The sequence below is a fragment of the Guyanagaster necrorhizus genome (assembly GCF_019112545.1).
Source record: "Guyanagaster necrorhizus MCA 3950 unplaced genomic scaffold BT62scaffold_13, whole genome shotgun sequence".
NCBI lineage: Eukaryota > Fungi > Basidiomycota > Agaricomycetes > Agaricales > Physalacriaceae > Guyanagaster > Guyanagaster necrorhizus.
In genome coordinates, this window is record NW_025064892.1 from 1101244 (window position 1) to 1116318 (window position 15075).

Consider the following 15075-nt stretch of genomic DNA (forward strand, 5'->3'; position numbering starts at 1 on the left):
TCCGAGAGCATTTCATTAGAGAGCTCGTGAAGGATGGCAAATTATGTGTTGAGTTTGTTTGAGGGAATGCAAACCCTGCAGATATGTTCACCAAGCCCTTGCCTCATGATATGCACAATGGTTACCTCGAGATGCTCAATGTTGTCCCAGTAGATTGAATGGATATGGGGGAGTGTTGGAGGATATCCATACATTTCATCTTATCTTACTTTTTGATCACTCGCTCTATTTGCCTTATATATACTTACACCTCCTGTCGTTTCCCGATCACCTATATAGTCCAGCCATTCCTATCTGTATGCCTCAGTCGCTTCACCCACATTGTGCCCGACTGAGGTATGTATATCCCTACTGTGCTTATGACTATGATACTTACACTCGTTCGTAGATACTCACATATATTCTTCTGTCAATAGGTACAGTAGACTCAATACAGTCACTTCACCCACATTGTGCCCGACTGAGATACTCACATATATTCTTCTGTCAATAGCCCACCCATAGCTGCTCCATTCCTGAGAACTCATATCAGACTGAAGTAGAATGGTGAGCATTAATTAAAGCAGGCTACAGCGGCACAGACGAGAGAAGAGAAAAAAAAAATGCAACTTTTCCCAGTCCGAGACGAAAACAGAGAAGGACGAAAGAGGATCTGAGAGATGCGAAAGACCATGGTGGAACCGGCTTGCAGGCACTCTTTAACTTCAACGAGCTGAAGGAGAGGGTATCATGCATGAATTGTAAAGAAAGTGATACTATTTACAACAGGGATAGATCTAAACCCTAGGTAGCAGTTGATGGTCGGTGGCCCATATTGACCGGTTTATAGTCAACAGCGCCGGCGACATATCATTCAAATGCTGCTACGCATTTTCGGCCGAGTCCTTCTTGCCTGTCTCCTCACCACTATTTCTCACACCAAATCCACCTTCATATTTACACCACGTTTTACGCTCACAATGAGGTCCACGCATGAGAAGCAGTGAAAAACCAAGACCCGTCCATCCCAGCGAAAGCCCCGCTCCCGCCCTCCATCTACTCTCCAAAAACACGCGCGAGCCCACAGATGAACCCATTATCTACCCAAAGTAGAACTAGAAGCGTTTCAGATACAAGCAATCCCAGTGAAGATGTCGTCTCACCGACAAGAGGAGCAGAGCATTCAATCGGCTCGTAGCAGCCTTGGAAATGCTTTGCCACATCATCAGCTACTAGATACGTATGAACGAGCGGGTGATACTCACGTAAATACAGACATTTGAAGGGACACTTGCAACACCCGGCAGAATACGACTATTCCAATGATAGCAAGGAGGATCTTTATCCCCAAAATCAGAGTAAGCGCATTGTGAGCATTGATTAAATAAAAATACCCACCGAAGCAAAATGGAGAACGGCTGCGGCGACCAAGAGACCTTGGAAGCAAGCATAAAGTATGGCACCCAGGACCGATCCATACCACGGATGCAACTTGTCGATCGTTAAAGTCACTAAACAGTATGATGACAAGAAGAAACACAAGCACGGATCCAGTTTGAACTTACCAAGGGGTGTCAAGCACACGCCAGCTATCCCCACGAGCCCGTAAAGGCCGATGACTAACCTGAGGAGGAAGCACGGTCAAACGGGATAGCTGCCGGATAGAAGTACAACGCACTTACGGAGAATAGTTATACGGGGGACCACCCAACAAAAACGTCAGCGTGGTCCAAAAGTTTGAGTAGCCTGCCGATGCGAGAAAGTTAACCAGCATGCCTACAGTTACCATAAGCAACCAACGCGGACCTGGACAGATCATCATCATACCTGAATCAGCAGTGGTTCTCTCGCTACAAAGCCCATCATCGACTTCATCAACTCTCCGTACCCCATTCCTTTATTCTTCGCCAGGTAGTCCGGGATCGTCGAATAGCACGCCACTCACACGATGACCTGCACACCAACCGCAAGGTAATACACCACTCGCCAGTTCGCATACTCGGTTATGACTCCTGCAAGAACCCGTGCCAGAAGCATCCCCATGACTAACGCAGAGATGAGGATTGATAAGAAAAAAAACCTTCGGGAGGGAGGGAGATACGACGTCTGCGGCGAAGGGGATGAGTACTTGGGTTGCGACGTTCATTGTTCCGGCTAGGAAGGAGAGTGCAAGGAATGCGTCCCAGTCAGGGACTAGAGCAATGCAGAGCATCAGAGTCGTGGAGCAGAAAACTAGCCCAAGTATCAGCTGGCGACGGCGGAGGAGGTCTTCTAGGGGTGCAATAAAGAATAAGCCTACAGCATATCTAGTTATGACGTGAGCAATCAGTGCGATTGCGGTAATCTAAAACTGAACGAACCCGGCGTGAAGGAAAGTGACGACTCTTGACATAGATGTCAGATTAGCAAAAATCCAAAAAGCAGTATGATCTACTTGGAAGAATCAGCATAAAGTACTCCGAACTCCTCAGAGAAGTGGACTGATAACAAAGTCAGCTCCACGATCTCACTACTGCAGACTCGGACGCACATAGCAATGTTTGACAGTAGTACAGATCCGCTACAACTGTGACACTGACAATGAGCAATATATTCACACGAAACGCGCATGGCCGACGTACTAACAGTACACGCAAATGGGAAAGGGAGACTGAGTCCAAACCCGAACTCAGGGAACGATCGGGTTGGATCATAGCGGAGCCTTTTTGGGATAGGAATGAGGTCAAAGTCCTTTGTCGGGCCTGCAGTGTTCATCGTGAACGCAATGGTGAATTTGCCAGTCTACATCTTTGGTATTTATGCAGCTCGTACCTCACTAGTCACCGCTTGAGAAGGGGCAAGTCCGCTTGCAAATATGCCAAGTATTCCCTTGGCGTGCCTTCTCGTACATCGATTACAGAAGGAATGCAAAAATAATAGTAATCACACACGAAATGTGGGATAGTCCCCCAGAAAACAGTCCAACTCGCATAACAAACACCAATATCAGGAAATCGGCGACAGAACATTTTCTGTACAGCACTGCTTCGGGTCCGTCCGCAACCTGCTGCAACGCAAAAGGATATGCTGTTAACCGTCCATGTCCACAAGATGACGTAGGAGCCAAAGGGAACTCCTTGTATACGTACGTACATCTACACGAACTCTTGGCGAGCAAAGTGGAACCATTGGCCAGGCCGCGGACTGATATCAAGCGCCTTTTCCAGAGAAATCAGGCCAAAAGGTATTCTGACACCGTGGTGTCAATGATGCCGCAGTTCGAGTTTGTGCCTTCAAAATAGGCCTCCGGGACGATATATATGCGGTATCCATAAATGAAGCTTCGACAGTCCACTGTGAAGATCTTCCGTTAAAAAGATACAGCCAAGCGGGATAATAGAACGAACTTGACGGATTACTGGTTTCTGCATCAATAAGGTGACAATCCAGAGCATCGTAAGGATCCATTTCTTCCAGAATAGCCGACCTCTAAAGAGCAGATGGAACTCATCTTCCCACTGAGAACCTAATGAGCTGACAACAACTACAGCATAAATTGAATCCGAGCCAACTGGATACGTGTGGACGGATACACACCTTAGGACGCTGTTCTCAATGAATGGTCCCCAAAGTGCTGATATTTAACGTAAATGGTTTCATCGGGGAACCAAACCACTGGCACAAGGAGAATACTCAGAAAACTTTTATGGTTCGGACTAGAGGATATCACGTAAATCGAATCAGCCCGCCGATGATTGATCTGCTTCATAACTAGTGCGACGTAAAGTACCATATCGATATCATCGATACAGCCAGTCTGAATAAGGACATAAGCACCCTTCTCTACGACGACATGTTCCGTGAACGTACCTACGCTGTTCAGTACCACGCCGGAATCTTCAGGCCGCGGAAGCACCGTGCAAGGCAACCTTCGCCACGTCCTTTTCACACAAAAACGGAAAGTTTTCCAACGTCAGAGATAGCATCTCGTACTTGATCTCCCTCGCTGATTTGGTTGGTAGTCGCAGATGTAGATCAATTGGAGACACCGAAACGTAATGTATCGATGTGGGCGAGCATCAAACCTAGATATGCGAACAGGACCCAGATTTCATCCTCGTCGACAAAGTCGTCACAGTTGTTCACGGACATGTCGATATGGAGCTTTTCTAGGTAGGTATCTGAGATGAGGGGCTGTGGGTGAATAGGCATTGAGGAACCACTGACTGCATGGCGGAGATGTCTGTCCCGCCATCAAGAGCACGATAATTGATAATCGAAGAAGAGAGACTGCAGGCGAAGGGGGCAGGAAGAGTGGTTTGACATTGACCATTGTTGTACTGAATTGGAACCCGTTAGAGATGGATATAAGTGAGGGACTTGAACGTGACTTGCGGCATGGACGATGTCGCAGCACGAAGAGAGAGATCTCCCCCTCCGGGGATTATACATATTGATATAGAACTCCTGGAAAGAATCGAGAAAAACAGGACGGTGTCCAAGAACAAAAAGAGGACTCTGAGTGAAGGCGGTGTATATGGAGTTTTTCAACGCACGGTTTATCCGCAAGGGTTATTAAATTAGCTTCCATCGGATCTGAAATCTCCGCATAGAGTCTCCTAGAACATGGGATTATTCTTATCGATTAAAAGAGACAGTGACGGATACGAGGGTAGAAGGACCGGAGAGACAAGGGAGCATTTGCTTGTCGCTGCAAAGATAATCCAGGATTTCCTCGATGACTTCAACTGGGATCTCGGGGGGGGGGGGGGGGACTGTAGCCTAGCATATCAGCGAGTCGACATCCAGAGAAAGAAAAACAAACGCCTCCATTTCTTTTAGCATCGTCTTAAAAGTTGCGGCTGTTATAGGACGAAGCAAATAAATAGTCGGCTTCGGTCACCGAACCGATCCTTACCCTGCCGCTGGCCGCGAGAGGTACCCACGTCTGGATAAAATGAAATTATGTGCTATTATCCACTAAATAATACAATGAGTCGCGCCTTCTGCCTTCTGTGATCTATCGAACATTCGTGAAAGTCAGAGGTAGGTAGTATTGTTATTCCTGCACTTCTGTGCGGACTTGTCCTTATAGTTGGACGGGACGGGACGGTCAAGTTCACTCGAGCCAACAAAGGGCAGCGGTACGGAGAAATCAGGAAATTGGGGGCCAGTCAACGGAGAAGGTGTAAAAATAAAACAACTTTTACCATCACCTTGGGCTCCAGGGATAACCGGTATACCCGGCTTAATGGCAAAAAGACTGAACACAAATTGCAGGTCGTTATGACGCTCCGGACTTTGTTATTCCCATCACAGGAACTGTGTGCGAAGAAGAATTATCTAATTTTAGTATGTAACAAGGACAGAGAACGGTATACCTCCGGCACCCCCCCACACGCCATTAATACATGCATGGGGGTCCAAGTCCACCAGGACTCGAATCCAGAGGGGGCCCCGTCGTCAATGAATGTCCTGATGCATGTGTGATTACAACGAGAGATACATAAAGATCCATTAACATCCATCGTAAAGTGAATTCCGGGGGAACGTATACCCCGCTGCATCCCACGTCGTATAATTAGCGTCCGTGTATGCACCGTCATGGCTAGATCCCCCAAAAATGATGAGAAAAAAAAAAACCAACACCCAGCACCAAAAAAGGGATAACCTACTTTGTGATATAATCCGTCGTAGGTCTGTTTGGGGGGTTACACGTCAACCCATTCTCCGTTCCAGACCGTTGATATATCCGCACGTAGTCGATATACATTGAACTGGGAAAAGTCAGGTGTTTGTAATCCTGGGGCTGGAACGAGAACGACATGCCCAGGTTGAGGATGACGTACTACACAATTCAAGTTTAGTTCTTGTCGGTTAAATTTTTTTTTTTTTAAAAAAAAGAACGGTACCCACTAGAGGCTCCTCTGGGATAAGTCGTTCGCTAATCTCCACTGTGGAATCCGCTCCGATGGTTCCAGCAGTTATTGTCCACGACTCGGTACCATTACTATACCAAGTGATATAGCCCTCATCGCGACTATCCGGATTCGAATACCACTCATAGCCATACGTGCCATATCCAGTTCCATTATAGAGCGAGTCATCGATGTACGTCAGCGCCGACACTGCCTGCTGCAAATTAGAACCCTTGTAGGTATTGAACTGGGTTATCGTAGAATCGTAGATAGTCGTCACGCTGGAAGAGTTATCAAACTGATACTGGTAATTGAATGGGGCAACTTGATAACTCTGCGAAACTTCGCCTTGCCAGATAGTCGTATCGATCTCGGTTTCCAAGATATCAATTTCGGGGACGCCACGGCCCGTGCTGGTGGTGGGTCCTGGGTGGTCTGATCCCGAGCATGTGCATGCAGAAAGGCGTTGGCCGGGGAGATAGCTGATGGATGAGCCCTCAGTCCCGCCGGTAAGTGCGGCAGCTGGTTCGCCGGATGCTGTTGTTTGATTGGGGAATGTGCCCAAGTCGCACGAGTCGTAGCTGTATGGCCACATTCCCTCTGTGGTGGCGCCGTAGCCAGCGCGGCCCTGGGACGTATTGAGAATTAATAACTTGGGAAGCGATAAGAAGGGATTAATACCAAGTTTCCCATAGTCCATGCACCTGGAAGAAGGAAGTGAAGTGATCAGAAGTGATCAAGGAGGATCCAGGAACGGTCATTAGCTCACCAGGCCATAAACCTGCTGCTCTGGGACTACCAGGCATACTGATCGAAACTTCGATATAACCGGTAGTGAAGCATAATTTGTTCCATGTGGTAACCATAGCTGTTGACGCGTCAATTGTATAAGAGAAGCGAATTTGAAATGTAAACGTACCACTCTTGAAATTGAGGTCGTGAATGTTTTCCTCCGAGATTGTGAGCACCAACTTACCATCCTGTGTGATGGCGGCCTAAAGAGCGGGAAGAGCGGGAAGAGCGGGAATGAGGACGGTGGTCGTCGCATCGGTCAAGGAGATGTACGTACACTTGGATCATACCACTCGAGATCGCCCGTAGGCCAATAGTTGAAGTCAACTGCTTCCCAATACGGATCATCTCCAGGATAGAAGGTACGTCCATCGGTGTTGAATTCATCACTGAACACCAAGTTGTACGTCTTCCCATCATGGCCTGTACGCGAATAGGCACTCGTGGGAGTATCTGTGTCTATAAGGCTAGGGAGGCCAGGAAGGGCCGGTATCTGGCCAGTAGAATTGATTCCACCGAGGTTATATCCGGAGACATTGTTGACGGTGCGCGTATAATAAGTGACGATGGGGAAACCAGCGAATAAAGTGATGAGGCCGACAAGGATGACGACAAGTGCACTTGCGTTCTCCCAGCCGCGGGCGGAGAAGGGAGAGCAGGAGTGGTCCATTTGGGCGTCCATGAGGGGATCGGGATTATGGAGAATATCATCAAGGTCTGGGTCTTTTTCCCAAACGTATTGAGCCTGGGGAACAGTGGTGGTGTTGGTGTTGGCCAGTGCGCTGGTCTGGACGAGAGGCGCGGCCGGGGGTGCGGCAAAACGGGAGGTAGTGTACATTCCACCATCCTGTGCTTGGGTGGGATTGTACTGCAGCAGCCTTAAAAAGAGAATTGTCAAGAAAATAGAGGGATGGATGCTCACGGAATAAGGACCATATCCACCACCAATCACGCCCGTCGCGACACCCTGAGCAATAACATTGGAGGAGCGAGTGCGTTGAGACTCTGGCTGTGGTTGAGGCTGAGGTTGAGGTTGTGTTTGAGGCTTGGGCTGAGATTGTGATGCAGCAGACGATGCCCGTTGGACGGCAGATCGTGTTGAAGAATGGTGCCTACTGGCGCCTGAACGTGATCTCGGTGGTCCCGGCGTGCTTTGTTCGATTCCTTGCACTGGCTGGCGGCGAGAACGAGAGCGGGAGGGATTGGAAGACATGGTAGGGGGAGGGGGAAGAGAAGACAGGCAAGTTCAGTTGTCCCGTTTTCCGAAGATGCGACATTCACTGTCAGCACAGCACAGCACGGTGCCGTAGGAACTAAACACGGACGAACAACGTGTGGTGGCCAAATGGGGCCTGTAAGCCAACGATCTGATTGGAACGATAGAGCGTAGTAGGACGCGTCGATTTTTGGCCGGAATATGTCACCGTTTTAAGGAGGTTCGTTGCTGAAAGAACAGATGAAACGGACAGGATCTGTTCAATAATATCATCGGAAGAACCACCGGCGTACGTAAGACGCGCCACGTTTTTTCGTCAACTAGTAACGGCATTGAACACTGTTGAAACGTCGATGGACTTTATACGCGCAGCCAAGCACAGTCAACGAACCTCCAGAAATATTGTTGCTATGCAATTCAATCGATGACGCCTTTCGACCCACTAGAAAATCCTGCCTCTTCAACTCTATAATAAAAAGATCCTTATCAATCCGCCAATTCACATAAAAATTGTCACACGACTCACTTAGCTCGACACGATTCCCACTTTCTTCGACGAGAATAAGTGCGATGTTGCAAGTCGAGTTATCGGGTGCCGAGCTAGTCGAACCCTCCTCGAAATCCTAATTCATTGCTCCGGGACTCCGATCTTGCCCACCTGCGTATTCCCATTGGTGCCTAGCTTCGACCGTTGTCCATGTCGTTGCCACCATCCGTGAGGAAGCCTCCATTTGCAATGCCTGACAGACGAATCTTCAGACTCTTCCAAGCGCTCGGTTACCGTGCGAGGATCGCGTCAGTCATTCTGGTCCCCCACCCCAAAGGCAAGAAAGAGCCACTGCTTTGCTTTTGGGCAGCTTCTCTGTCCAGCACTGATTAATCTCCGCAACTTGACTTGGGGACAAAACATCCGAGCCTGGCCACTTACGTTGGAAAACTACCCAGAAACCTATATTTATGTGCGTTAGTTATGTGGTCATACACTCCCGCCTTTGTCTTCTTCTCTCCTGTAGAGTGTCGACGCTGCATGGTCGGCGCTGTGTCATGAATCTCTCGTCGTTGCCACCTACTGCGCATTGATAACGAAGCATATTCGTGTCCCAGCTAGCAGTTATATGCGCTTCGGAAATTCGGAACTCGTACCATCCGTTTACGTGTTTTGAACTAGGCCTTTTGTACGAGCAAACGCCGGTGTCGAACTCGAAGTCATAGAGATGGTTATGGAGAAAGATAGGTAGAGACTGTCTCTCCTACTGCGCTTCTGACTCTCAGGGGTTGGGTGCCCAAAAAGGATTGATATCTCACTGAGATTTAACCGTCATTTTTGCAGCTATTTTTTTTATCTAATAAAATCTCTACTGGCTCGCCCCGAAGAATATTGCCTGTATTACAGCTCTTTACATACAAAGACATAGTCTCGTAAGTGACTCAACGATCCGTATGAAGATAAGTCGTTCACTCGATGTAGAATCCACTGCATTCTGATCAGGAAAGAGGGGACGAGCGGTATTTGAAAAAAGTGATGGCTGTACATCCAGACTTGGAATCTACTCTCACCAACAGCGTCGCGTCGTCCTTCTGCTGTTTCAAACGGCACCCATAAACTCTCCCCTCCCACATTTCCATCTACGAAAAGGAGACTATCCAAGAGGCCTTCAGAGTTTCGGTCCTCATAGCCATCCCCTCCTCCTCTCCTTCTAATGCAGAAATGATACAGTCCTTCGAGCTCGTCCAGGATAAGAGGCACGGTGTCTTGTCTTTTTTGCTTATCGCTCCATCCCTTTTCATACATTCATCCGCCATAGCAATCAGGCATATTTCGCTCTCAAAGCTCTTAACGGACATCATTGCACTCAATATGCCGCAAATGGCGTCAGTCATTACAATGCATTCCAGTGGTTTGAGGATGCTGCTGCCTGATACCCTCGTTCTCTCTTTCTGTTTGTCACCCGCGAGCCTTGAGAGCTTCAATTATCATTGTCCTCTCGAGTCGGACCTGAAGGCAGAGATACGCGCACTAATCTACATCTTCCATCTCCCAATCTGCTGCTGCTGCTGCTACAGTGCTTGATTGAGTAAGGAATTAGGTTCATTCGACTTCCAAGCATAGGTCCAGCTTTTCAAGCACCAGCGTTTGGCCTTCCATGAAGTCCCTGATGTTTCTGAAGGGGTATCGGAACGTCTCGGTCTGATCACTCGGCGCTAAAGATTAAGATGTCTCGATACATACCGTCTACAGGTAGAGTGATGAGCAGAAAATCACGGAATTGGGCCTTTCTAGCATTTCTGATGACTTTTTCAAACTTTTTCTGAAGCTCTGCATTTCCTATGACCCTTCGCAGCTTGAGCCATCTGTCGCAAGAGCTAGTTGTGACGCGGAATTCGACCCACGTAACTTTTCATCAAACACGAAAAACGCCGTTAAATATGAGCTCCAGCAGTTCATCCCCTGTAGAAATCTCACTCGCACACGCGATCCGGCCCTTGACGTCAACGGAAGGACACGTTTCCGACATTTGGGTTCTTCCAGTCGGACCTCGTGCCTTCTGATATTTTTACCGAGGGTTTCGATAGGACTTGGTTACTTATGTACCAGGGAACTTTGCCAAGGGATACACGGACTACCCTTTTGCATCGACGTCCAACTTTCTGCGTCTGTTTAGGCGCTGTTATGCAAAGCGAATATCAGACCCAGCACGTGGCCGTCACTATCCTAGGCCAGTGGCAATTTACTATGCCGCCTTACTCCACGCGCTCGTAGTGCTCCCAGACGTTGCCGTTTATACTTTATGAGTATATTATGACGCGTCCATACCTGGAATACCTCTGAAGAGCATCAGCACCGCGACACCTCACTTTGTGACATCTACTAATGCATTCAAACGAGAACAATCCCCGTACTTCACCAGGATCCTTTCAGCATGTACTTGGCAGATGTGTACGTATCGAAATCAAGCCTACGTCATCTTTCCCTGTAGAAGGGGTCAAAACTCATGATGTTGCAGCTGATCGTGAACAGACAGAGTCGACTGGAGGTTCATTCCAGCCTGACTCTGACAGCCACATCTGGTTTCTTCCCCTGTCAGTGGATATTGACGGGGGGGCCGGATATCGACAACTAGCGACATCTGGCTCCGAGAAGCACGCTCGGTAAGGACCGTTCAAGCTTCACAGGTGCCTGCACTAAATGAATTGGGGCTTCGTCTTCTCGCCACTTGGAGGAAATGGAAATAAGTGGACACCACTACATAAATACCGAGAGCCTTGCCTGCCACCTGCATTCACCATGAGCTCTTCAGGTCCGACGAAGGACTTTGGGTTAATCCCTATTCCTCAAAGACTCTGCTACGATGCAACGCGGCCGTTTCCTGAATTCGGTATCGGCCTCAACCTACTTTTCGCATTTGCGTGTACTTTTGGTAACCATCTACTGTTCTTATACTGTGCTCCTGACGCTCATCTATGGCCCTTGTAGTTGTGGCGAATCTGTATTACTGCCAGCCATTGCTAAGTATGTCCAGGCGTACTTGAACTTCCGATAGCTAAAACACTCCCTAGTTCAGTTTTCCGAGTATTTTGGCGTGTCGTATCTCGATTCCTCGAGGTCAGCTTATATCTTCTTTGTATAACGATCATTTCTAACCATTTTTTCAGAGCGCCCACTATTCTTCAAGCTGGGTTCGATTTTTGATGCTTTCAAAGTGGGCGCCTGACACCCACGACAGATACGTCCTAGGCCTCTTCTTCCTAGCGCCTCTAGGTGACCTGCTCAGGCGCCGTCAATTGATCCTTGGTCTCCTCCTCTGTTCCACCGCTCTCACACTCTGCCTTGCCCTCGTCCACAACTGGACCGCTTTCCTCGTTCTCTCCTTCCTGGCAGGCACGGTTAATATCGTGCCACAAGTTCTCCTCCCCCTAGTAGCGGACGTGGCTCCTCCCTCCAGACGTCACTTCTTTATATCCATTGTTGTCTCTGGGCTCATCATGGGGCTCTTGGTCGCGCGGGTCTTTGCTGGGATCATAGCCCAGTATACAGACTGGCGGATAGTGTACTACTTTGCGGTGGGTGTACAGGTAGTAGTGTTGGTTGCATGTTACGCGATGATCCCGGATTATCCAGCAAAGACGGGGAACGACCTGATATATTGGGAACTTCTAGTGTCAATGATGAAGCTCGCAGTGGGGGAGCCGCTGTTGATTCAGGTCAGCTGTCTTCGTCTGTCCCCGAGGCTTTTTACGTTTTCACTGATTCTTGAACTACAGTCATGTCTAGCGAACCTACTTGCAGCAGCGGGCTTCTCGAATTTGTGGGTCACGCTGACGTTCTTGCTGGGTGGTCCACCGTATAATTACTCCACGTGGGTGCCTGTTTGTCGTGCAGGGACAGGAATTAACGATCCCTCTTGTACCAGCCTGATAGTGGGACTTTTTGGACTTGTAGGAATCACTGGCGTTTGTATGACGCCGCTTGGTGGGGGCGACTCATGTTTTTGTGGCTTGTTCGATCTTACAGCCCGTACAACTAGCAAGTCTGTTCTTCGATAAGCTGCATCCATGGCATGGCTCGGTGTTGGGCTGTATAGTTTATGGTTGTTTCCAGAGTCTCCTGGTGGGCGCGGCCGGGATTCATATTGTTCCTGTCTGTACCATCACAAACTTCAGTGATCTTGGGGACATCGTACTAATCTCTGAAGCAAGGTCGTTTTGGCTACAGTAGGTATAGATGTCTTTTGCCGGATTCTACAAGTCTCCCTTCAGATGTCAATACTCAGGTGAGGTTCTCTTTATCCTGTGACTTTTTGCTGATTTAGGAATTTGTCTAGCATTTCAGTGGATGCTAGTGCTCGATTAAATTCCCTGTCCCTGATATCGGTAAGACGGCGACCTTCTCGTTCAGTTGTTCCACTGATCTGAATCCCTGGTAGGTCTTCCTTGGTCAAGTGATGGGCGCGGATGTTGGTTCGCGTGTATTTCTGACAGCTGGATGGCGAGCCGGGGCAGGGTTATCACTGGGATGGACTGGTATCTGCCTCGTCTTACTTCTCGTACGTGGACCACATTGTAGGCGCAACACCTGGTTCGGATACGAAGGCGGGCTTGGGATGAGGAAGAGTGCTGAACCGATGCATGAACAGTCAGAGACCGGTGAGAAAGGAAGCACCGCAAAGGACAGCTCGGATAAAGGTCCAGAAGTCGCCTCTATTTCTACATAAATACCTTATTATCCATCACTGGGTAGAGATATATTCAAGGCGAAAAACAGTCTTCCTTATGCGTGATGAAACTGGGTATGTATTATCATATTCAACGAGCACATCAGCGCATTTCCCGATCCTATATCGTCACCTCCGGGGTCTAGCGTACAAACTCTTGTGCGGAAGGAATTGTTCCCACAACAATAGGAAATGAATTTACTATGAAGCAAACGCAAAATAACACGAGGGATTTGATCCTCGTGAGGCAAGAAGCTGAGAATGAGCAATATTATACAGCGATCGTCCGGATAGTAGTAGATCATACACACCAGAATTCCATAGATTAATACTCCCAACGACAGCGCATCAGAGAGATGGGCGATTCCGAACTGAAGGGGTTCTTGATATGAATTCTGAAGCTAAACAATGCGACGACATTAGAAAACAGACGAAAAGAGAAGAATCGACGATAAACACACAGAACAGCATCCACGCGCGCGAATAGTTCCTCGTCGATGGCTTTTCATTCGTAGTAGGGCTCTGAGCTCTGAAAAAAGGTACTTGTGGACGGCGATGCAGAGGAAGTGGGTCACTGCCTAGCATCGTGAATTCTGCTTGATCAACCCATTCATCACGCGGCTGCGGTGGCATCAAGGACCAGCGAGGATTCGCCTTGAACGCTGTGGTAGAGATTCGTCTTGCTATCAAGGACATGGTGGTAGGGAGTAACATGAATAAATTTGAAATTGGAACGCTACAGTGCTTATGTGTGCGGAGGTTCGGCCCGATAATCCTGTCAAGTAAGTGCTCAAAGTATTGCTTTCTGTCTCATCTAGTAAGTGAGGATGATATCACAGGGCTTTCTATAGAAAAATAAGTGTAGCACATCTCGTTGCCGTAAGAATGTCGTGATGAGCTGTAGAAACAATTCTGGTCTGGTCGGAGGGCCGGAGGCCTCGGTCCGGCCTCATTTTTTTTTTTGATCACATCGATAATTTAATAGACTCACTTCACTGATCTTCACGGATTATTTCTTGTAACGCGCCCTGTTGTCCCAGAAGCTCCCTAGGTACAGTGGTCGTCTGCTACTCGTCGTGGCGTAAATAGCGCATCTGCGTCAACGACGCTTGTCGCCGAAATCTGGACGTTGTGCCGTGTTTTTTCCGGAGAGAATCGATATCGACAATATTTCGCTTAACACTTGTCTTTTGGGCGTCAGCACACGAATCAAGACGATTGCCGTATCACAATGACGTTTCTGGGTGTGCGAGGTCAGCCAAAACGTTACTCGTGGCTAGGCTTCGCTGGCAGCATATTCAGAGACCGTGTCCATTAGCAACCGTCCGGACAAGTGGGAGACTAGGTTTTATCCAAGGGAAATCAGCAGATTTTCTGATTTTCCACCCGAATATTTTGGCGTTGTCGACAAGCGCTAACTCTCTGCCTAGAACGTTCGGAAGGGTCACGGAACTATAACGCCAAGTTCCCCACACTGTGATAACGATTCCTCCATGTGGAAGGCAGCCTGTTTATAACCCTCCTTACCCTCCCGAAATGGCACGATGTTCGACTGTATAGATTCCGTACGTGACGTGGTGAATGTGGCGCCATGCAATTACCACACATTCAACGCGACCCTGAAGGTCCGTATGTTAAGTGTGTTTTCATCCACAACATAGTATGATAGGAGTTGAGGTGCGCACGTCTCTAGGCTTAACGTGTAATATTTGGCTAACGAAAGATGCGCAGTTAGCTACAATGCCCACCGATACGAAGACAATACCCCTTTGCAATCAATGCTCCGCATCATTTATCTCCCCCCCGCACCCTATCCCATTCCCTCTTCACAACGCTCTTCGCACCGGTCAAGAAATGGACTCGGAAAGTACTGCATCCATACACAGAGTGATCCCGTCCTTGTACTCAAGGCTGTCCGACTACAATGCCGAAATTTCTCGACTTGAGAGCATCCTGGTTCAGCTCAGACACGGTCGGG

General features: G+C 48.4%; 6 protein-coding genes across 6 annotated transcripts; 4 read left to right on the plus strand and 2 right to left on the minus strand.

Annotated features, from left to right (window-relative positions):
* Nucleotides 1-863: 863 nt before the first annotated feature.
* BT62DRAFT_980978 (uncharacterized protein) lies at nt 864-2733 on the minus strand (the record flags this gene model as incomplete). Its single annotated transcript, XM_043189554.1, has 11 exons — nt 864-1079; nt 1143-1191; nt 1245-1318; nt 1378-1490; nt 1545-1603; nt 1662-1755; nt 1941-2085; nt 2108-2323; nt 2437-2498; nt 2525-2545; nt 2601-2733. 11 exons carry the CDS (start codon nt 2731-2733, stop codon nt 864-866), a joined length of 1182 nt encoding a protein of 393 aa, XP_043039611.1.
* Nucleotides 2734-4356: 1623 nt separating this feature from the next.
* BT62DRAFT_1006318 (uncharacterized protein) lies at nt 4357-5448 on the plus strand (the record flags this gene model as incomplete). Its single annotated transcript, XM_043177238.1, has 4 exons — nt 4357-4491; nt 4848-4904; nt 4956-5004; nt 5054-5448. 4 exons carry the CDS (start codon nt 4357-4359, stop codon nt 5446-5448), a joined length of 636 nt encoding a protein of 211 aa, XP_043039612.1.
* On the minus strand, nt 5251-8167 carry BT62DRAFT_932473 (glycoside hydrolase family 16 protein). Its single transcript, XM_043186358.1, has 8 exons — nt 7591-8167; nt 6946-7536; nt 6796-6871; nt 6646-6744; nt 6558-6580; nt 5875-6504; nt 5634-5806; nt 5251-5566 (listed from the first exon to the last, which is right to left on the minus strand). Exons 1-8 carry the CDS (start codon nt 7879-7881, stop codon nt 5476-5478), a joined length of 1974 nt encoding a protein of 657 aa, XP_043039613.1. The 5' UTR covers nt 7882-8167; the 3' UTR covers nt 5251-5475.
* Nucleotides 8168-8229: 62 nt separating this feature from the next.
* Nucleotides 8230-9222, plus strand: BT62DRAFT_932475 (uncharacterized protein). The gene has a single exon (XM_043186359.1). It carries the CDS (start codon nt 8582-8584, stop codon nt 8762-8764), a length of 183 nt encoding a protein of 60 aa, XP_043039614.1. The 5' UTR covers nt 8230-8581; the 3' UTR covers nt 8765-9222.
* A 990-nt stretch (nt 9223-10212) lies between these two features.
* On the plus strand, nt 10213-11038 carry BT62DRAFT_1006322 (uncharacterized protein; the record flags this gene model as incomplete). The annotated part of the gene is made up of 4 exons (XM_043177239.1): nt 10213-10423; nt 10481-10662; nt 10717-10822; nt 10890-11038. 4 exons carry the CDS (start codon nt 10213-10215, stop codon nt 11036-11038), a joined length of 648 nt encoding a protein of 215 aa, XP_043039615.1.
* Nucleotides 11039-11170: 132 nt separating this feature from the next.
* Nucleotides 11171-13097, plus strand: BT62DRAFT_896073 (MFS general substrate transporter; the record flags this gene model as incomplete). The annotated part of the gene is made up of 11 exons (XM_043183244.1): nt 11171-11303; nt 11360-11395; nt 11443-11488; nt 11539-11562; nt 11610-12087; nt 12148-12242; nt 12297-12355; nt 12411-12523; nt 12583-12656; nt 12708-12756; nt 12810-13097. The coding sequence occupies 11 exons, from the start codon at nt 11171-11173 to the stop codon at nt 13095-13097; spliced, it is 1395 nt and encodes a 464-aa protein (XP_043039616.1).
* Nucleotides 13098-15075: the final 1978 nt, after the last annotated feature.

Bases quoted from the DNA above. Each gene is read 5' to 3' on its own strand.
- BT62DRAFT_932473 (XM_043186358.1), bottom strand. From the start codon at position 7,881: ATGTCTTCCAATCCCTCCCGCTCTCGTTCTCGCCGCCAGCCAGTGCAA. The intron at 7,537-7,590 runs GTGAGCATCCAT...AGGCTGCTGCAG, and splicing joins GTGGATATGGTCCTTATTCC to TACAATCCCACCCAAGCACA. The intron at 6,745-6,795 runs GTACGTTTACAT...ACGCGTCAACAG, and splicing joins CGACCTCAATTTCAAGAGTG to CTATGGTTACCACATGGAAC.
- BT62DRAFT_932475 (XM_043186359.1), top strand. From the start codon at position 8,582: ATGTCGTTGCCACCATCCGTGAGGAAGCCTCCATTTGCAATGCCTGAC.